The sequence below is a fragment of the Chlamydomonas reinhardtii genome, chromosome 8 (assembly GCF_000002595.2).
Source record: "Chlamydomonas reinhardtii strain CC-503 cw92 mt+ chromosome 8, whole genome shotgun sequence".
In the NCBI taxonomy this organism is placed as follows: domain Eukaryota; kingdom Viridiplantae; phylum Chlorophyta; class Chlorophyceae; order Chlamydomonadales; family Chlamydomonadaceae; genus Chlamydomonas; species Chlamydomonas reinhardtii.
The window spans coordinates 1,790,475-1,811,482 of NC_057011.1; the positions used below are offsets into that span (position 1 = coordinate 1,790,475).

Consider the following 21,008-nt stretch of genomic DNA (forward strand, 5'->3'; position numbering starts at 1 on the left):
CTGGGCGAGGTTCGAGCGTTAGTCGGACGCTTGCACATTGGTCGCTGGCTTAACACTGGCGTGCGCGCATACAGAAGTGGAGTCGGCAAAACCCACCACACGCCGGTGTCAGGAGCGATTTCTTACGATACTTACGAGCGGTTGGCACTCGCTCGTCCGGTCAGGGTGATTTCTGGCACGACGTCTATCAAAGCTCATTAGACCGGAAGGTCACCTGGAAAAGAGTAGCATGCCTTCTGCTCATGTCGATCGTGCGGCGCCTATAGGCTAGACGGTTGCCTCAAGCATGTCATCAGGTAAGCATGTCATTAATGTACTTGTGGGATGTCGTCATGATTGATGCGTGACACCTGCGACGCCCCAGGCCGACAGATATAGCTACATGATGCAAGGGTCATATGTCAGGGCGCCAGTAGCTCGGATACCGCGCGTGAAACGCCAAGGCACGCGCCAAGCAACTAACCGCCGCTGGCCAGTGAGAACTCGCAACGTATGGATAACGCGGTTTCCCCTCTAGTTCCACACGAGAGAGCTTCCCAGCGAAACTACTTTACAAGACGACATGTCTAATTGTTTCGCGTAAAGTATCTGTCATGTTGCCCGTTAGTTGTCATGTCGCCCGAAGCGCGAAAGAAGCAAGCAAGCCGCAAGTGGCTGCCCCGCTCGTCATTTGCCATAAAGCCTTGCTACATGGACTATCCTAAAATACACTGGATCATATTTTCACGCAGCCACGGAGCCCTGAGAATGGCGTGTGTAGAACAATGCGTCTTGCATGTTAATGTCAACCGCCATAGTAACTGGGAGTCCGACCAGTGGAGTCCGACTCGAACCGCCGGTAGGCCTTCGTCTTTTAGCTGTGTAAGCCACAGATTTACACGACTGCATGTGCTATTTCTCTTTAGGACTCAACTGCGTGGAGCGAGCGCCAACCGCTGTTGCAACCAGCCCGACACGCACGTCCGTGATGATGCCAATCGCCAGTCAAACAGGTACATAAGCATGGCGAGCAGCGGCCTATTTGCAAGGTGAAAGCGGAGCCTATCGATAGGGTTCGTCAGTTGTACAGACGTCTCTTACTGTCCTGTCGTTGCTCCCTGCGGAGCCTTTCAGCCTTTTCGTATCAGCACTCCCGGCGTGCACGCACGCACTCCAATACTTAGGCCGCGCCTTTAGTGCTGCGCCTGGAAAGAACACCGCCAAACACGCCCTGCGTACAGTTTTTCATCTCGCATACACGACTTTGGCAGCTCCAAAAGTAAGACCAGCTCCGATGGCGTTCATGCTCATGCGGCGGCCGGTCGCGGCCCTCGCGCTCGCCGCCGTGCTGGCTGCGGTGACTATCGGTCATGTTGCGGCGGCGCACCGCTCCCTGCTGGGCGTCCCGGGCGGCCGGGTGGACTGCGTGACTGAGCTCCCCGACTGCCTGGGCGTCACATGCGAGCTGAATTTTGCGTCGCTGACCAAGACCATCAAGGTTGACTTCTCCCAGTGCATCACGTCCGCGATCAACTGGGCCTGCTGCGCCAGCCCCGGCTGTGTCACGTCCGGCTGTGCGCGCTGGCCCCAGACCACCGATGTGACCAAGAGCACAGCGCAGACGTGCGACAACTTCCGTGCCATCACCCTGCAAGTGGGGCTCACCACCTCGTCCGTCACCTTGCAGGTATGTGAGATTGTTTCGACTCACTTAAGCACCGTTGATTGGCTGGGTCAAGGTGTCAGTGTTGTCGATACTGACGGGACCTAGTTGACTACCCCTGCCAGATGGCGGGAACTAGGGGTGATCAAGTATCGGAGCGGTAGCAAGACCGTGGTAGTTCCCAAATGCAATCCTGTCGCAACGTGCACCCTAACTCATGGGCATAGCGGAATCCCATAGGCTGCATGTCCTCCTTCTTGCTGTATCTCCCCGCTCTCCCTTCACTGCCACTCACACAAACACACCCGGCTTACCGTGGCACATATCCGGGCTCCCTGCTTCTTCCTTTCCTCCCTCAGGCCCAGGCCGGCTCCATCAGCGGCGGCTCTAGTCGCCAGTGCGACTCCACCTGCGCCAAGAACAACAAGGGCGCGTGCCCCAAGGGTGGCCAGCAGGTGTGTGCGTGTGCGTGTTCATGTTCGTGTGGGCGCGCCTGCGTGTTCGTATACATGTCCAAGCAAGCAACTAGTCCGCGGTCCACAGAAGCTGCGCTCTTCATGCTCATCACGAACCCCCAAGCCTTGCATTGCCATGCACAATGAATTGCAGACAATCGCTTACCTTCACGCTACACGTGTACACGCAGGTGTGTGACGTTGTTCTCAACCTGGACAAGTACGCTGGCTGCTCTCCTCCTCCGCCGCCCAGCCCCGCAACCCCCAGCCCGGCCCCTCCCAGCCCCGCACCCCCAAGCCCGGCGCCTCCCAGCCCGGCGCCCCCCAGCCCCGCGCCCCCCAGCCCGGCCCCTCCCAGCCCGGCCCCTCCCAGCCCGGCCCCTCCCAGCCCGGTGCCTCCCAGCCCGGTGCCTCCCAGCCCGGCCCCTCCCAGCCCCACACCCCCCAGCCCGGCGCCTCCCAGCCCGGCGCCCCCCAGCCCCGCGCCCCCCAGCCCGGCCCCTCCCAGCCCGGCCCCTCCCAGCCCTGAGCCTCCCAGCCCGGCCCCTCCTAGCCCCGCGCCCCCAAGCCCTGAGCCCCCGAGCCCGGCCCCTCCCAGCCCCGCACCTCCAAGCCCGGCCCCTCCCAACCCGGCCCCTCCCAGCCCCGAGCCTCCCAGCCCGGCCCCCCCTAGCCCCGAGCCCCCCAGCCCGGCCCCTCCCAGCCCTTCGCCCCCCAGCCCTTCGCCTCCCAGCCCGGCCCCTCCCAGCCCGGCCCCTCCCAGCCCCACGCCGCCCACCCCTCCCAGCCCCGCCCCTCCCAGCCCCGCTCCTCCCAGCCCTCGCCCACCTCGCCCCGACTGGTGAGACCTGCTCGGGCATGAGCCGTACACCGTGCATGAATAGCGTGTCAAAGAAACAGTTGGCGTGTTTAGCCCCAAGAATGCGGACACTTACTACATGCCGTTCCCCTTACTTTGTGCCCCACACAGCAAAGTGACGCTGCAGGATAACCCTGGCGGTAAGTGGATGGGCTAGATGGGCATCGCATCTCAGCAGGCTTGATGACTAGATTATGGTACTTCAAACCATCAGGCGGCCTGTGTAGCAAGCCAGCATTGCATGGCCTGGGCATGCACGCTGAAGTTAACACTGTCTGACGTGCCAGCCACTGACTGCATGACGTCGCATCATGGTTGCACGTCATCTACCCTCAGGTTTCGTCTTCGTCAGCAACCACGACGCGGAAGACCATTGTCAGAGCGGCGCCGGCTGCGCTGATTACATGCCACGTGTGCTGCGGGCCGCTCTCGAGGGTGCCCCCGCGGCCGCATCTGGCATCCTGGCAGGTGCGGGCGTGCGGTAGACGGCATACCGGTGTTTGTCCATACTTGATAACTGGCACGTTGTTTGGCGACCAGTATCACGTGCACGCGCGCGCGCACCATGTACACGTGCATTGCGCGGCGTGCACGCGCGCCATCTCTGCCTCCATATAGCTGTAGACATGATGACAGAGCCTGTGAGAAACGGTGCGGTAGATGGCATCAACGGCACAGCAGCCTTCTGCTATGCAAGCCGGATCCATCGAACCCGGGAACTCGACCTACCTCGCTCGCTCCGTACCAGAATCAATGTCGCCCTGCGCCAATCAACCACTACTATATATCACTGATGCGTTCCTTTTGTTGGTTCTCTTGCGCTTCCATAGAGCTGCGCTGCTGCCTGCTTGTGCTTCATGCATGCAGTTGTCGGAAACACCGGCACTACCGCATCTAGCGTATTTCAGTTCTGGATCTCCCGGCTGGCGGCAGTCGGGTAGGTGTAGGGTGCGTGGGCGTGGGCGTCCCAGGTGCTTAGGTTGGGGGAACGAAGTGCAGACCTGGCTAAAATTGGATTGACTCGGCGGGCGGGCTGCCTGCTGCCTGCTGTTGCAGGTTAGTTCATCCCAGGCCAGCCAGCAGATTATCACGCAGCATACGTATGTACCGCGCGCAGTTCGTTATGAGACATGCATTTGCGCTCCGTGCGAGAGAGTCTACGCCCGGCCGCAACTGAGCGCCTGACACTGCGTGGCTGCCTACTGCTCCTGCGCGTGTGCGCATCGGTGCTGCCCGCAGATATACGGGCCCCACGCCGACCGTGACCTACGCCCTTGATGCGGCTGCTATCAACGCCCAGACCGCAGTCCTCAACAATTTTAAGGTGCGCCGTCTGCGCTGCCATGTGGCCTTGCGTCGCATTCCTACCTACCCTTTGAATGTATGTTCGTGCGTTGCGTACTGGCATGCCGCATACATACAGTCTGTGGCGGGCTGCGGGCGGATCACTTATGAGCAGCCAGTGCCTGGTTCAGTGATCGTTTGCGCAGGGGCCCGCTGCTGCTAAGCCTACGCTCCGTCTATCTTGGTTTGGGTTGTTTATTTGCAGGTGCTGTACATTGCCAGCGACGTTGCCAACGTTAACGGCGGCGTGACTGCTGCCCAGAACGACGCGGTGCGTTGGTTGGTGCGTTTGGTGCTGCAGGGCCCTTCATACATGCTAGCTGTGCGTGCAACGGAACAAACACATGCTGTGTCTGATGAGCCTGATGGCTGATGCCTACTCCCTGCCGAGCCCTACTCATCAGCTCGTCCTGGCCACCCCTGCCCTTACTTGCCCTTGCTGCTATTATTGCCTTCACCGTCACTATACCCGACCTTACCCCATCCAGCCACGTGTCCTGCTTTGCGTGTGCGTGCATGCAGCTGACCGCCAAGAAGCTGCTTATTAATGACTTCGTCACTCGCAACGGTGGGTGCGGGCGACTAAGTAGTTCGTCTTGACCATGCCCACTCATAATAATGCAACCATGTTGTGGATGATCGAGTTTCTTGCGCACGTGCCAGAGCGCTCAATAACGCGCGATAACGGGGTTGCTTGCCTGTTTGCTTACAGGTGGCTCCCTTGTGGCTAACACCCAGGGCGGATTTGGCAGCGCCGGCTTCGGATTCTTCCCCCTGAGCCTGACCTACGTCCCGGCGTCCACCTCAGGGTGAGCGCGTACGTGCGTGTGTGGCAGCACGTGCTTCTGGCCCGATCGTGCAGTGATATTTATGCCCATGCTTAGGCTTAAAGCACGCACATACTGAACCGTCGACCTACTTGAGGTTTCTTGAATAGAATTGACGGTTTCTGGCTTCCATGCGCGCGCACGACAGATTTGTAAACATCTTCCAAGTCCAGCCCGACGCCACCGACCTGTGGGGCAGCGGCTTCACTGACGCGTGAGTCGTGCACACGTACACGCATATTGTTCACGTGATATGCCTGATGATGCCACATATTCGCGGCATGGGAAGGGAAGGAATTGTTACCCACCTACATAATGAGCAACAGCTCCACCACATGACACGCACGTTGCGCACTCTTGCATTACGCGGCCCAACGCTGCAGGGCACTGGCAGCAGGCCCCTGGCACGGCTACTGGACGGGCCCCTCTGGCTGGCTGGGCCTGCGCCCGCTGGTCGCCCGCACCGGCTCCTGCCCCGTGCCGCTGCCTACTGGCACGACCGCACAGAACTGCCAGGCGGCAGCGCTGTGGGGCAAGAAGGTCAAGCTAACTGCGGAGATCTGTAACAACGGCATTGATGATGATGGTGAGTCCTGCCTGCTTGGCGGTCGGCGGTGCGTGCATGCATGATTCATGTACGGCATGGCACTGCCCCACACTACTTGTACCCATCCATCTGCGCCAGCCAGCCAGCCGGCCATCCTAATGCCCGCTCCCATCCCTCTACCACAGGCGATGGTCTGGTTGACGGTGGTGTCAATGGTGATCCCGACTGCTGGCGTTGCGGCAACGGCATCATTGACCCGTGCGAGGAATGCGATGATGGAAACATCACCGGTGGTGACGGCTGCTCCAGCCAGTGCCTGCTGGAGTTCTAAGGAAAAGATTACATATTTGATTTGTACATGATGCTGCACCGCTGCTGTACCATTCTTGTTGTTTTCGGGCAGTACGGTAGTAGTCATGTGACGCGTGGTGATCGATTGCGTGTATTCGATCGCCGGGCCGTTGCATCTCCCCCACCTTGACAAATACGCATTAGGAGATATGTCCCGATCTATCACGCCTCACCAAGCTATAATGGCATGATCCCGACTTAGGTTCGTGTTTTCGTACATACCGGCATGTACACGGGCACCGATGGAATGCGTGCGGCCTGCCGGTGGGTCTTGTGCGCGCGTGTGGAACGCGCACATCCGTCCACCGGCCTTGCGTATGTCGACGTGTTCGTTCGTTGTTGGCTATCGCGCCATGTTAATGCTGCGGTGTTACATTGTGCAGCCGCTGCTGGCAAATAATGCCATGGGAGCCGGCACCAAGCTGAGTTACTGCGACCCAGCTGGTCAAGGTGTGTGGAAGATGACGATGTTTGATGTGCACGGCTCGGACGGAGCAGGCTCACATGCAACAGGCAGATACACTCTCACCGCCAGACCTGCCTCATCCATCCACTGCCAGTTGAGTGAGGGTTAGTCGCATGGCACTGCATGGGTGCACGTGCTGGGCACAGGAGGCACATCAGGGCACAGCGAGCTGGCAGCAGTGGCAAACCTAGCAGCCAAACTTTGCGGGTTTTCATCAGGGACGCCGGTTAAATATCCGGGCCCCAGGAAACGCTGGATGGGATGGTGGCGCGGCGTGCGGTGGTGAGTGCATGCTTGTCGGCAGCAGAGACAGCAGCGTGCCGCCGCCGCCGCGGGCCGCAAGTCTTCTCACCCTCCGATTCTTAGTCTCAACAATCATCGCGGTCGTCTGCCGCCCACTCGCGGCCGGCAGCGGGGCCAGCGGGCCAAGCAACGCAAGGAGTCACAGGGTCGTTGCAACAGCTCCATCCCGATCGCCCGGCCACCTGCCGCCGCCCGGCCGCCGCCACCAGCAGTGGTAGGTTGATGGCACTATCGGACCGCCAAGCGATCCATGGGGCGTGCCCTGTTGAGGTCAACAAAATGGCAGTGTCCTGGGAGAGACCAGGCGGCTGAGGGGTGGGCAAGCATGCGGTGTGCGTGGGCGGGGAGGGGTGGGTGGTGCGTGTGTGATGGGACAGTGGTAAGGCAAGTTGGTAAACTCCCGTAGGGTGCAGCTGATTCCCAGAACCCAACAAATGGCATTCAATTGGCAGCGGCAGGGCAGGAGTGCGCGGCTGGTCGAACGCCGGAGTTACTGTACATGCGTGTATGTGAGACGTGGGTAGGCGGGAGGAGTTGTGGAGGGTAGGTTCCACGAAGCTGCAGGCACATTCCTTGCACTGAAAGGGTTGTGCGTGTGCGATATGCCGGTGGATGTTGTGTGAGCGGGGCGAAAACACCCTCGGCGAGGCAACCGTCAACCGCCACATGCCGCTGACCTCTCCTGGGCTCCGATCAGCCAGCTGACAGTGCTGGCGGGCTGTGCGTATGCGATACAGGGGTGTATGTTTCGCGAGCGAGGCAAAAGGGTCTTGTGGTGGCCGGAGCATGAATGTAACCTGTGCGTTACGACCAACCAACTCCTGCTCCCACCACTCCAAGGCTCCGTTCATGCCTGCGACAAGACGAATGGGTTGTACACATGCAATATGTCGGTGGATTATTTGTGAGCGAGGCAGGAGGGGCGGTTTGGGGGTCAGAGCATGGGTTGGACCATTTGCCGTACAAGTGCAGGTTATTTCGTGCTCTGGGCGTTCATCTGCTCCGACCACTACGCCCCAACAAATGCATATAGGTGCTTCAATGTCATAGCGTTCTATAAGTCAAATCATCTCGGCTGGGGACGCGAGCATTGGCTCGGATCATGGGCCGGGGGAATTGTACGGCACCTTACGGCAGTACAGGACACACGCGTGCAACCCATAATCCGTCGCCCCAAGAACGCATCTTGGCCTGAAATTTGGCACACGTTATGCACGTATGGGCAGCAACATACTTATAATTAGGGAGGCCAGGAAGGCAGCAGTCTGCAGCGAGTGGGCCCACGCAGCGGGGCCAGCGGCAGTTGGGCGGGGATTATTGTGCGCGCCCGGCCAAACTTCGCGGGTTTAAAAATGGTGATGGCTTATTATATGTCTCCGTAATGTACTGTGCGAGTTTGGAGCGAATAGGCGTGCGGATCATGACACACACGGTCACCGGCATCAATTCGGAGCATGCTCCCCGGTGCACCGGTGAACTTCTTAGCTCTCGCTGCCTGTCCACCGATTTACATCCGCTTAGCGACCAACGGATTGGTGTCACAATGCCTGCGGCTGGGGTAGCCAGGTCGGCATATCGCTTGCGCTTGCGCTGGGTGGAGATCCTGGACGAGGCGGTCATCACGCACGCACGGCGCGTTATCTGTGCCAGGGATCCGTATAGGGGTGGTATGGCCCAAACCAGCAGGGGGCTGGGCGACGCCGCGCGGGCTCCAGCTCGCTGCAGCCCCGCTGTCTTTAGGGGGACGGGGGCTCCCCGAAGCCGCCGCGAGGAGACGCGGTGAAGGGTGAGCAAGCCGTTGCAGGGTTTGGGCAGGGGATGGAGCAAGGCCAGGTCGGGAACGGGCCGCTTAGTTTCCTCCTTTACCGGCGGCCTCCGGGTGACCAAGGCCCCCCGGTCGGCACTGCCGGGTGACCAGAAGTGAGCCCCAACGGCCTGCGGGTGAGAAGGCTACCGGCAGCACACCCGGTATACAAACATGTGCCCCTATAGCGGCGGTGACCTCGCCCCGGCAGCACACCCAGTATACAAACATGTGCCCCGGTGGCGGCGGGTGACAAACGCCTCGGCTGCAGAGAGCCGGCTCGCTAACACCCTTGCCAAGGTGCCGCCACCGACAGGGATGTGAGGGCTGCGCGAGTCTGGATGCGTCGATCGGTGGGCATTCGGATCCGGGTGGGGGGAGGTCTCTGTCCGGCGGCCGGCGCGGCGGCGCACTATGCTGGCGCCATCGTCACACGCATAAGCGCAGCCGCAGGTGGCGGCCGGGCTAAACGGCCGGGCTCGACGACTCGCAGTGGGCGGGTTCCTGCCGCCGCAAAGGCGGGTGCGGCTCTCGAGGATATCCAGGAGTGGGGGGCGCTGGCCGCCATGCGCGCTCAGCCGCGATGCGTGCCTACTTCAAGATGTCAGCACGATGGAAGCAACAGGGGGTGACTCGCATGTGAGGATCGGGTTGGGGAGTAGGTTTCTGCAGTAAGGAAACAGGGGAAAAATCCCTGCCAGCTAGCTGGAGGGAAGGGGCGTACCCCCCGGGGGAAACACCTTCACAGCTAGCTAGCAAAATAATATTTTTGTTTTGGTTCTAATACAGTATATACTTATGTACTATAAGGTATTGTACGCGTATGGACAGGTGCCGGGTGCAAATCTGGCTGTAAGGTACCACTAAACCCCCACCCCACCGCCACCCCACCCCCACCCCCACCCCACCCCACCCCACCCCCCACCCCAGCTAGCTGTGCCTCGTGCCTTCGCTTCCAGCCTTGTCTCCCAAAGCCCCGGCACCCCTTAGGCCTCAAACCATGCGCCACTACCTGTGTGCAGCCTGGCGATACCCTGGTGGCGGCTGTAGCAGCACCGCCGGCGGCCACACGCTACCCCATCCCCACACCACACACCCCACCCCCCATCCCAGCTAGCTGTGCCTCGTGCCTTTGCTTCCAGCCTTGTCTCCCAAAGCCCCGGCACTCCTTAGGCCTCAGAACATGCGCCGCCACCTGTATGCAGCCTGGCGCAGGCGTGGCGGAGGCTGTAACAGCTCCGCCGGCGGCCACACCCTACCCCATTCCCACACCACACCACACCACCCCCACCCCATCTAGCTGTGCCTCGTGCCTTCGCTTCCAGCCTTGTCTCGCACGTCCCCGGCACCCCTCAGGCCTCAGACCGTGCGCCGCTACCTGTGTGCAGCCTGGCACAGGCGTGGCGGCGGCTACAGGTGGCGGCTACAGGTGGCGGCGGCATACAGGTGGCGGCGCATGTTCTGAGGCCTAAGGAGTGCCGGGGCTTTGGGAGACAAGGCTGGAAGCAAAGGCACGAGGCACAGCTAGCTGGGATGGGGGGGTGGGGTGTGTGGTGTGGGGATGGGGTAGCGTGTGGCCGCCGGCGGTGCTGCTACAGCCGCCACCAGGGTATCGCCAGGCTGCACACAGGTAGTGGCGCATGGTTTGAGGCCTAAGGGGTGCCGGGGCTTTGGGAGACAAGGCTGGAAGCAAAGGCACGAGGCACAGCTATAGCTGGGATGGGGGGGTGGGGTGTGTGGTGTGGGGATGGGGTAGCGTGTGGCCGCCGGCGGAGCTGCTACAGCCGCCGCCACGGTATCGCCAGGCTGCACACAGGTAGCGGCGCATGGTCTGAGGCCTGAGGCGTGCCGGGGACATGCGAGACAAGGCTGGAAGCGAAGGCACGAGGCACAGCTAGATGGGGTGGGGGTGGTGTGGTGTGGTGTGGTGGGGGGGTGGGGGTGGCCGCCGGCGGTGCTGCTACAGCCGCCACCACGCCTGCGCCAGGCTGCACACAGGCAGCGGCGCATGGTCTGAGGCCTGAGGAGTGCCGGGGACGTGCGAGACAAGGCTGGAAGCAAAGGCACGAGGCACAGCTAGCTTGGATGTGGGTGGGTTGGGCGTGGGGATGGGGATGGGGAGATGGTCTAGGGACGCCGGCGGTGCTGCTACAGCCGCCGCCACGCCTGCGCCAGGCTGCACACAGGTAGTGGCGCATGGTCTGAGGCCTGAGGAGTGCCGGGGACGTGCGTGACAAGGCTGGAAGCAAAGGCACGAGGCACAGCTATAGCTGGGATGGGGGGGTGGGGTGTGTGGTGTGGGGATGGGGTAGCGTGTGGCCGCCGGCGGAGCTGCTACAGCCGCCGCCACGGTATCGCCAGGCTGCACACAGGTAGCGGCGCATGGTCTGAGGCCTGAGGCGTGCCGGGGACATGCGAGACAAGGCTGGAAGCGAAGGCACGAGGCACAGCTAGATGGGGTGGGGGTGGTGTGGTGTGGTGTGGTGGGGGGGTGGGGGTGGCCGCCGGCGGTGCTGATTCAGCCGCCACCACGCCTGCGCCAGGCTGCACACAGGTAGCGGCGCATGGTCTGAGGCCTGAGGAGTGCCGGGGACGTGCGAGACAAGGCTGGAAGCAAAGGCACGAGGCACAGCTAGCTTGGATGTGGGTGGGGTGGGCGTGGTGTGGGGATGGGGCGCGATGGGCTAGGGACGCCGGCGGTGCTGCTACAGCCGCCGCCACGCCTGCGCCAGGCTGCACACAGGTAGTGGCGCATGGTCTGAGCCGGGAACGTGCGATACAAGGCTGGAAGCGAAGGCACGAGGCACAGCTAGCTGGGGTGGGAGTGGTGGTGTGGTGTGGGGGTGGGGGTGGGGCGTGGGGGTGGGGTGGGGGTTTAGTGGTACCTTACAGCCAGATTTGCACCCGGCACCTGTCCATACGCATACAATACCTTACAATACATAAATATATATTGTATTAGAACCAAAACAAAATATTTATTTAGGCAGCTAGCTGTGAAGGTGTTTCCCCCGGAGGGTACGCCCCTTCACTCCAGCTAGCTGCCAGCTAGCTCTGGAGCTAGCAAAGTATGCGTGGCAGCGGTAGGCAAGGCGGCTGCCGGGCAGACACGCTGCAGCAGCCCAAGCGGGGGCTGCCAAGTGGCGGCGCCGAGCAGGCCAGCACTCCCCCAATCGTCATTTGCCTGCTCCCGGGCTGGCACGCACGTGTATGCATCGGGCCTAGCTAGTACAAACTCCTACTTTCTTCGAAAAGCATACGGGGAAGATTTTTCCGGGGAAGTACCCCCTGTTTTTCCGGGGATTTCACCCCCCCCTTTTCCCAGAGTGTAGACAATAGAGGCTGATGAACGGTGGCCTGGAGAAATGAGCGGCCGTACTTGGCTGGCTAGTTACGGTAGAATAGTTGATGGGGTGTCTGAGTGCCGGCGTCCGTGCCCTGGCATCCAGCAGACGTAAGACGCCAGCCCATCTCAAAAGATATTCGAGTATGTTAAGATTGGTGCTGTCTCAATTACATTCGAGGTCTTATAATCCGGGAGGCCCCTTGGGCACTGGTTACTAGCGCAAAATATATCTCGTACTGGTTTGTTACATGGCTGACCACCAATACATGGTTGACCAGGCTCGCAGTCCACTAATCCCCGGCTCGCACAATATGGCGGTTGGCGGTTGATTGGTCAACGTTTGACCAACCCATATTGCCCGCCCCGCCCCCATATTGCCCGCCCCGCCCCCATACTGCCCGCCCCGCCAGCTTAAAATCATGATTTGCGTTAGTTCGTCCTTGCGTGTTACTGAGACTGTTTGCTTGCCTTCGGGTCCCATCCCAGAATATAAGCTACTTACAACCCTTGAGGGGTGGGCATTGTGGCATGCTCAGGCGGGGCATGCGGTCGGGTCGGGTTTGGGCCGCCCCTCACCTCGACCCGCCCCCCTCGGGCCGTCCCCTCTGGCCCTCGGGCACGGCCCTCGGGGGGCGGGTCTCGGTTCGGGCGGCCCTCACCCTCACCTCCAGCCGCCCCGCCCCAGTATATCCCATATTGCCCATCTACCCCTCCGTGTTGTAACCTATCCGTGTTCAATGACTTGAGTCGGGTGACGGATCTGCGTCGCTTGGGGCCCTTTCTCTTGTACAATAGCTTCGTGACACAATAATGGCTATGTGCGGTCGGCGGGGGCGGGGAACGCGTCTTGCGCAGCGCAGGCAAGCCCCCAGCCGATCCCCATGCCACCCGCACGCACCTACCTCTTAACCCCTGCCTCACGCCCACTCTGCCTCTTTCGCCGCCTGGGCTTGTGTGTAGTCTTGTCTTTGTTATCCCTTCTTTGTCCTACTGCCGACGCGCCTCGGCCCTTTCACTACGCCCTGCCCTTCCGATTTTTGCCTTGCCCCACATGTCGCGCTCCTGGCCCGACGCTCCCTGCCGGGCGTCGGGTCTGCTTTCCTGGTCGCCAGGTAAGTCGTGGGTTTTGCTTGTCACGTCCGCATGCCTGTCTTGTGCTGTTGTGCGCGCCACCGGTAATGGGGGCGTACAGGAGGCGGGCCTGGCCCACCTCCTCATCTCCCCCCACTCCCTTAATTCACACCACTTGCCTACGGCAGGGTGTCTCTATTTCTATTTCTATTCTTGCGCGCCACCGAGCCTGGACAATCTATAAGGGGTTTTGGTGCCGTCGCGTGCGCGCCTCCGTGGGGACACGATCTTTCCTGGAGTGGGACTGGCGCCCTCGCTTGCGGCCCTCGCTCCCGGCTAGGCTGTGCAACAGCGAGTGAGTGCCACGCGCGCGGCGGCGCCTGGCTGCCAGCGCCGGTGCCTCCGCCTCCACCGGCGGCCGCACCTGCGCCGCCGTCGCCTCCCTCCACCGCCGCCATTGCCACCCAGCGACTGACGGCCTGTGCGCCGCCGCCGCCCGCCCCCGCCTGCGCCGCCAGCCACGCCTCGTCAAGTGACGCGCGCCGCCCTACCTTTGCTAGCTTGCGTGGCCAGGGGCGCGCCCGAGGTAGGTGCGGCAGCATGGGTGCCTGGCTAGCCTGGCCACGCATCGCCATAGCCGCCACCACCGTCATGATACATCTGTAACCCCCCGCCGCAGTCGGTCGAAGCTGCTGCACCCTTGCCCAACATTAGCCATCTGCACCTACCATCATGCCCGCTCAGTCCCACGGACGGTGGGTCACCGTCCCGTGGAATCAGCTTCAGAACTCAATCCCCCCCTTTTTGCACCGGCGGCCGTCGCCTCCACGGCGGCAGCTGATCCGTAGGGCGAGCCACGGAATTATTACACGATTCAGCGCTCGTATCTTACGAAGGCAGGGGCGGCGTCAGTGGCCGAATTCCTTAAAATGGCTTCGTTTGGTTGACGAAACAGGCTGCCGCCGCTTCGTTCACCCCCAAAAATTTTTCCGGGGGCTCCGCCCCCGACCCGCACGATGTCGACACCGACACGACACGCCCACTCCTCCCCTGCTTCCCGCCGACCCAACCTCACTCTCCCGCCGTCAACACCCATAGATACAGCCCTCTGAGTCTTCTTACCATATGCCACGCAGGTTTCGGCCGTGGAGTAGCCGCTGGAAACCCCTTGCCCTTCGGCCAAAGGTGGCCGAAACCCCAAAAATGTCTTCGTCTGTTTGCCGAAAGACCCCCCAAGATCCCGCGCGTTTTGGCCGAAATTTCAAGACAAAATAAAAAATATATCTTCCGCCAGAGGCCTTTTTTTTGGCAAATTTCGTTCCGAACGAAGGAAGATACGAGCGCTGACACGATTCCGCTTAAAGTATGTGACATGCCACGTTGTCATGTCATCGCCCGTTGGCAGGTCACCTAGGTCACCCGAAGCGCGAAAGAAGCAAGCAAGTGGCAACAGCCGCTGCCCCGCCCGTCATTTACCATGAACCCTTGCTACAAAGATCCCTTGAAATACAATGGATTCATATTTGCACGCATCCGCCGCGGAGCCCTGAGAATCGCGCGCCTAGAACAATCGCGTCTTGCGTGCGTGTGTCAACCGCCATAGTAACTGCTGGGGGTCCGACTTCATGTTAACACCAACCGCCGGTAGGCCCTCGTCTTTGAGCTGTGTGAGCAACAGAATTACATGACGGTATGTGCTATTTCTGTGGAGGACTTCACTTCGTGGAACGAGCGAGCGCGCGCCCAACCGCTCGCTCGTCATGAGCTCTTAAAAACCTTGCTACAGCAGGGAAAACATGATAATTAACAAATCATATTTACTGATGACTTCTGGGAAGGGCGTGTGTAGAACAATAGAGCGAGTCCACTACTCGAGCGGTGACTCGAACGGGGAGTTCAACTCCAAGCACCAACCGCCAGTCCGCCCTCGTCTTTTCTGTACATTAGCAACAGAATAACTCAAATGCCTGTGCTAGTTCTCTGGAAGATTCGACTGCTTGCTTGGAACTAGTGCCAACCGCTGTTTAACCAGCAGATCGATGGTGCCAATCGCCATCCAGTCGCTCGAACGAGTACATAAGCTTGAAGAGCAGCATAGGGATCGTCTACTGTACAGACGTCTCTCACTTACCGTCCTGGCGTTGCTCCCTGCGGAGCGAGCCATTCCAATCCAAGAAAGGCCGCGCCTTGAACTAGTGCTGCGCCTGGACCGGACACCACCAAACACGCCCTACATTCAGCTTTCATCTCGCATACACGCGGCTTTAGCACGCTCCAAAAGACGAGCGAGCTCCGATGGCGTTCATGCTCATGCGGCGGCCGGTCGCAGCCCTTGCGCTCGCCGCCGTGCTGGCTGCGGTGACTATCGGTCATGTTGCGGCGGCGCACCGCTCCCTGCTGGACGTCCCGGGCGGCCGGGTGGACTGCGTGACTGAGCTCCCCAACTGCTTGGGCGTCACATGCGAGCTAAATTTTGCGTCGCTGACAAAGACCGTCAAGGTCGACTTCTCCCAGTGCATCACGTCCGCGATCAACTGGGCCTGCTGCGCCAGCCCCGGCTGTGTCACGTCCGGCTGTGCGCGCTGGCCCCAGACCACCGATGTGACCAAGAGCACAGCGCAGACGTGCGACAACTTCCGTGCCATCACCCTGCAAGTGGGACTCACCACCTCCTCCGTCACCCTGCAGGTATGTGATTGGCTGGGTCAAGGTGTCAGTGCTGCCGATACTGACGGGACCTAGGGGACCTACTTGACTACCCCTGCCAGATGGCGGGAACTAGGGGCGATCAAGTATCGGAGCGGTAGCAAGACCATGCGAGGTAGTTCTCAAATGCCAATCCCGTCGCAACGTGCACCCTGACTCATGGGCATAGCGGAATCCCATAGGCTGCATGTCCTCCTTCTTGCTGTATCTCCCCGCTCGCTCCATTTTCCCTGCCCAAAATTGCCACTCACACAAACACACGCGGCTTATTACCGCGGCACACATCCCTGCTCCCTGCTTCTTCCTTTCCTCCCTCAGGCCCAGGCCGGCTCCATCAGCGGCGGCTCTAGTCGCCAGTGCGACTCCACCTGCGCCAAGAACAACAAGGGCGCGTGCCCCAAGGGTGGCCAGCAGGTGTGTGCGCGTGCGTGCGTGTTCGTATGGGCGCGCCTGCGTGTTCGTATACATGTTCAAGCAAGCAACTAGCCCGCCGTCCCCAGAAGCTGCGCTCTTCATGCTCATCACGAACCCCCAAGCCTTGCATTGCCATGCACAACGAACCGCAGACAATCGCTTACCTTCATGCTACACGTGTACACGCAGGTGTGTGACGTTGTTCTCAACCTGGACAAGTACGCTGGCTGCTCTCCTCCTCCGCCGCCCAGCCCCGCACCCCCCAGCCCGGCCCCTCCCAGCCCCGCACCCCCAAGCCCGGCGCCTCCCAGCCCCGCGCCCCCCAGCCCCGCGCCCCCCAGCCCTGAGCCTCCTAGCCCGGCCCCTCCCAGCCCGGCCCCTCCCAGCCCGGCCCCTCCTAGCCCGGCCCCTCCTAGCCCCGAGCCCCCCAGCCCGGCCCCTCCCAGCCCGGCCCCTCCTAGCCCGGCCCCTCCTAGCCCCGAGCCCCCCAGCCCGGCCCCTCCCAGCCCGGCCCCTCCCAGCCCTGAGCCTCCTAGCCCGGCCCCTCCCAGCCCGGCCCCTCCCAGCCCTGAGCCTCCCAGCCCCGAGCCGCCCACCCCGCCTAGCCCGGCCCCTCCAAGCCCCGCCCCGCCGAGCCCTCGCCCGCCTCGCCCCGACTGGTGAGACCTGCTCGGGCCTGAGCCGCACACCATGCATGAATAGCGTGTCAAAGAAACAGGTGGTGTGTTTAGCCCCAAGAATGCGGACACTTACTGCATGCCCCTTACTTTGTGCCCCACACAGCAAAGTGACGCTGCAGGATAACCCTGGCGGTAAGTGGATGGGCATCGCGCATCTCAGCAGGCTTGATGACTAGATCCCGGTGCTCCAAACCATCAGGCGGCCTGTGTAGCAAGCCAGCATTGCATGGCCTGGGCACTGTCTGACGTGCCAGCCACTGACTGCGTGACGTCGCATCATGGTTGCACGTCATCTACCCGCAGGTTTCGTCTTCGTGAGCAACCACGACGCGGAAGACCATTGTGTGAGCGGCAATGCCTGCGGTGATTACATGGCACGTGTGCTGCGGGCCGCTCTCGAGGCTGCCCCCCCGGCGGCTTCTGGCATCCTGGCAGGTGCGGGCGTGCGGTAGACGGCATACCGGTGTTGGTCCATACTTGATTGGCGACCAGTATCACGTGCATTGCGCGCCGTGCACGCGCGCCATCACATAGATGGCATAAACGGCACAGCAGCCTTTATTTGCTTAGCAAGTCGAATCCATCGAATCCAGCGCAGGACCCCGACCTACTTCCGCCCCACAATCAATGTCGCCCGGCGCGCGTCAACCACTACCGTACTACTGATGCGTTCCTTTGATTGGTTCTGTTGCGCTTCCACTGAGCTGCCCTGCTGCCCTGCTGCCTGCTTGTGCTTCGTGCACCGTGCATGCAGTGGTGGGAAACACCGCCACTACCGCAATTAACGGGCTTCAATACTGGATCTCTCGGCTGGCGGCGGTCGGGTGGGTGTAGGGCGCGTGGGCGTGGGCGTTCCAGGTCGGCGCTACTAGCGCTGCGGTTGGGGGAACGAAGTGCAGACGTGACGTTGGATGGACTGTTGGGCAGCCTGCTGTTAGTTGCAGGTTTATTTATCCCAGTAGTAGTCCTGGCCAGCCAGCATCATACGCACCGCCTGTACGTCCATCCATCCATCCACCCATTCACCCATCCACCCACCCACTCACCCATCCATCCACCCATCTACAGCACCCCGACCTATCTAGCTAGCTCCTAGCTACACACACGGCATTGCTGCACATGAATATACAGCGCATGTGTGACATCAGCCAGATTATGAGGCAGCATACGTGTGTACAGCGCGTAGTCGCAGCAGTTCGTTATGAGGCATCTGCATTTGCGCTCCGCGCGCCGTGCTAAGAGCCTATGCGCGCCCGGCCGCAATTGAGCACTTGACACTGCATGGCTGCCTGCTGCTGCCGCGCGTGTGTGCATCGGTGCTCCCGCCCCGCAGATATGCGGGCCCCACGCCAAGCGTTACCTACGCCTTCGATGCGGCTGCAATCAACGCCCAGACTGCAATCCTCAACAAATTCAAGGTGTGCCGTGTGTGTTACCATGTGGTGTTGCGTCGATCGCATTCCCAGCCTTTGAATGTTTGCTTGCGTACCACCGCATGCATACATGCAGTCTGCGGTGGGCGGCGGGCGGGTGTAGTCACTGATGAGCAGCTAGCGCCTGGATCGGCGATCGCACGTGCAGGGGCCCGCTGCTGTTGAGCCTACCCTAACCTGCTGAGCCTGCTGCTGCTGAGCCTACACTCCGTCTTGTGTTGTTTATTTGCAGGTGCTGTACATTGCCAGCGACTTCGCCAACGTTGCCGGCGGCGTGACCATTGACCAAAACAACGCGGTGCGTGGGTTGCTTGATTGGTGCTGCAGGGCCCTTCATACATGCTAGCTGTGCGTGCAACGGAACAAACACATGCGTGTCTGATGAGCCTGATGTATGCCTACTCCCTGCCGAGCCCTACTCATCAGCTCGTCCTGGCCACCCCTGTCCTTACTTGCCCGTGTGGCTATTATTACCTTCATCACTGTAACTTCGCCCGACCTTACCCCATCCAGCCACGTGTCCTGCTGTGTGTGTGCGTGCATGCAGCTGACCGCCAAGAAGCTGCTTATTAATGACTTCGTCACTCGCAACGGTGGGTGCGGGCGACTAAGTAGTTCGTTCTTCACGATGCCCACCAAAAATGCAACCATGTTGTTGATGATCGCGTTTCTCGCGCACGTGCCAGAACGCGCAATAACGCGCGATAACGCGGTTGCTTGCATGTTTGCTCACAGGTGGCTCCTTGGTGGCCAACACCCAGGGCGGCTTTGGCAGCGCCGGCTTTGGCTTCTTCCCTCTGAGCCTGACCTACGTCCCGGCGGACACCTCAGGGTGAGCGCGTACGTGCGTGTGTGGCAGCACGTGCTTCTGGCCCGATCGAACAGCTGATGCGGTGATATAAATGCCCATGCTTTTGGCTCAAGCACGCACATACTGAAACGTCGGGTTCATTCGACTTGCGTAACGTACGGTTTCATGCGCACGACAGGTTCCAAAACATCTTCCAAGTCCAGCCCGACGCCACTGACCTGTGGGGCAGCGGCTTCACTGACGCGTGAGTCGTGCACACGTACACGCATAGTGCCCACGTGATATGCCTGATACCACATGTTTGCGGCATGGGAAGGGAAGGCATTGTTACCCACTATACCCACCTACATAATGAGCAACAGCTCTACCACATAACGCATTTCGCACTTTTGCATTACGTGACCCGCCCAACGCTGCAGGGCACTGGCAGCAGGCCCCTGGCACGGCTACTGGACGGGCCCCTCTGGCTGGCTGGGCCTGCGCCCGCTGGTCGCCCGCACCGGCTCGTGCCCCGTGCCGCTGCCTACTGGCACGACCGCACAGGACTGCCAGGCGGCAGCGCTGTGGGGCAAGAAGGTCAAGCTAACTGCGGAGATCTGTAACAACGGCATTGATGATGATGGTGAGTCCTGCCTGCTTACTTGGTGGTCGGCGCTGCGTGAATACATGAGTTATGCGGATATGTACGACATGGCACTGCGTGCCCCACACTACGTGTACCCATCTGCGCCAGCCAGCAGCCAGCCAGCCATCCTAATAATGCCCGCTCCCACCCCTCTACCATAGGCGATGGTCTGGTTGACGGTGGCGTCAACGGTGACCCCGACTGCTGGCGTTGCGGCAACGGCATCATTGACCCTTGTGAGGATTGCGATGATGGAAACATCACCGGCGGTGACGGCTGCTCCAGCCAGTGCCTGCTGGAGTTCTAAGGAAAAGATTGCATATCTGATTTGTACATCGCTGCACGCACCGGCGCCGCACCAATCTTGATGTTTCTTTGGACAGTACGCATGATGATCAGCGTGGTTGCACGTACGTGCCGGGCCTCTTCGTCTCCCGCCGCACCTTGACACGTACGCACTAGGACACCTGCATGTCCCGATCTATCATCACGCCTCACCAAAGCTTTAATAGCATGGCCCTGGCTCAGGTTCTTGTTTTCGTGTATACACACGGGCACGGAAGGTATGCGTGCGTGTGGCCTGCGGTGGGTCTTGCTTGTTCGCGCGTGTGGAATGCGCACATCTACCGGGGTTTCTTGTGTTTACGTCTTTCTTCTTGGCGCTCCCGTGCTGTGTTTATGCTGCGGTGTTACGAACTGCACGTGCTGCTGCTGAAAAGTGCCATGCGACCCATCTGGTTAAGGTGTGTGGAAGATGACGGTGTGTGATATGCAAAGCTCAGAGCAGGCTTTCGTGTAACAGATAGATGCCTCCAAACCTACCTCACCCACGTCATTGTACGCGGGTATTATTAGCCACATGGCACTGCATGGGTGCACATGCAGTGCTGCGGCAGTGGCAAAGCTAGCAGCCAAACTTTCAACAGTAACTCTGTCTGCCGCAGTACCGTACATCCGAAGACTGAACCGTCCGAACGCAAGGCAGCCCGGGACCCGGGTTGACTCGAGTTCGCTTTCGGTTTCCACTTGCACTGGACGAGGTGTTATCACGTGCGTGCATTGATGGATTGCAGCCCCTGACTAGTGGCATGGTATGCGGACGTTTCATGCTGCCTGACAGCGCCAAGCAAGTTGTGTTGGGAGCAGGGGGGGGGGGTAGAATCTTCCGAAACAGACCCCATGCCTCAAATGGATAGAGCTCAACGAGAAAATCACGAATCCGCTTTCAAAATCGAAAATGGGTTTCTGGGTGCAAAGTTATGACCCCTCAAAGTGGCCGGTCGGTCGGTCGGTCTGGGGTCCCAAGAGGTTTTGCACAGGTTCG

The 21,008-nt window shown here is 60.6% G+C and overlaps 2 protein-coding genes across 3 annotated transcripts; both read left to right on the forward strand.

Moving 5' to 3' along the window:
* The first annotated feature begins 498 nt into the window (after positions 1-498).
* CHLRE_08g366450v5 (uncharacterized protein) lies at positions 499-6,550 on the forward strand. The gene is made up of 13 exons (XM_043064939.1): positions 499-1,666; positions 2,002-2,097; positions 2,289-2,938; positions 3,068-3,096; positions 3,293-3,424; positions 3,824-3,893; positions 4,196-4,280; positions 4,506-4,571; positions 4,823-4,868; positions 5,013-5,109; positions 5,276-5,341; positions 5,511-5,713; positions 5,860-6,550. Exons 1-13 carry the CDS (start codon positions 1,274-1,276, stop codon positions 6,003-6,005), a joined length of 2,079 nt encoding a protein of 692 aa, XP_042921940.1. The 5' UTR covers positions 499-1,273; the 3' UTR covers positions 6,006-6,550.
* Positions 6,551-14,978: 8,428 nt separating this feature from the next.
* Positions 14,979-20,495, forward strand: CHLRE_08g366500v5 (uncharacterized protein). 2 transcript variants are annotated; one of them, XM_043064940.1, is made up of 13 exons: positions 14,979-15,703; positions 16,040-16,135; positions 16,325-16,794; positions 16,919-16,947; positions 17,119-17,250; positions 17,570-17,639; positions 18,149-18,233; positions 18,481-18,546; positions 18,796-18,841; positions 18,984-19,080; positions 19,238-19,303; positions 19,479-19,681; positions 19,846-20,495. In XM_043064940.1, exons 1-13 carry the CDS (start codon positions 15,311-15,313, stop codon positions 19,989-19,991), a joined length of 1,899 nt encoding a protein of 632 aa, XP_042921941.1. In that variant the 5' UTR covers positions 14,979-15,310; the 3' UTR covers positions 19,992-20,495. The 2 variants fall into 2 exon arrangements, with proteins under 2 accessions (XP_042921941.1, XP_042921942.1); XM_043064941.1 differs by lacking the exons at positions 14,979-15,703; positions 16,040-16,135; positions 16,325-16,794; ... (3 more) ...; positions 18,149-18,233; positions 18,481-18,546 and having other exon boundaries at positions 18,759-18,841.
* The last annotated feature ends 513 nt before the right edge of the window (positions 20,496-21,008 follow it).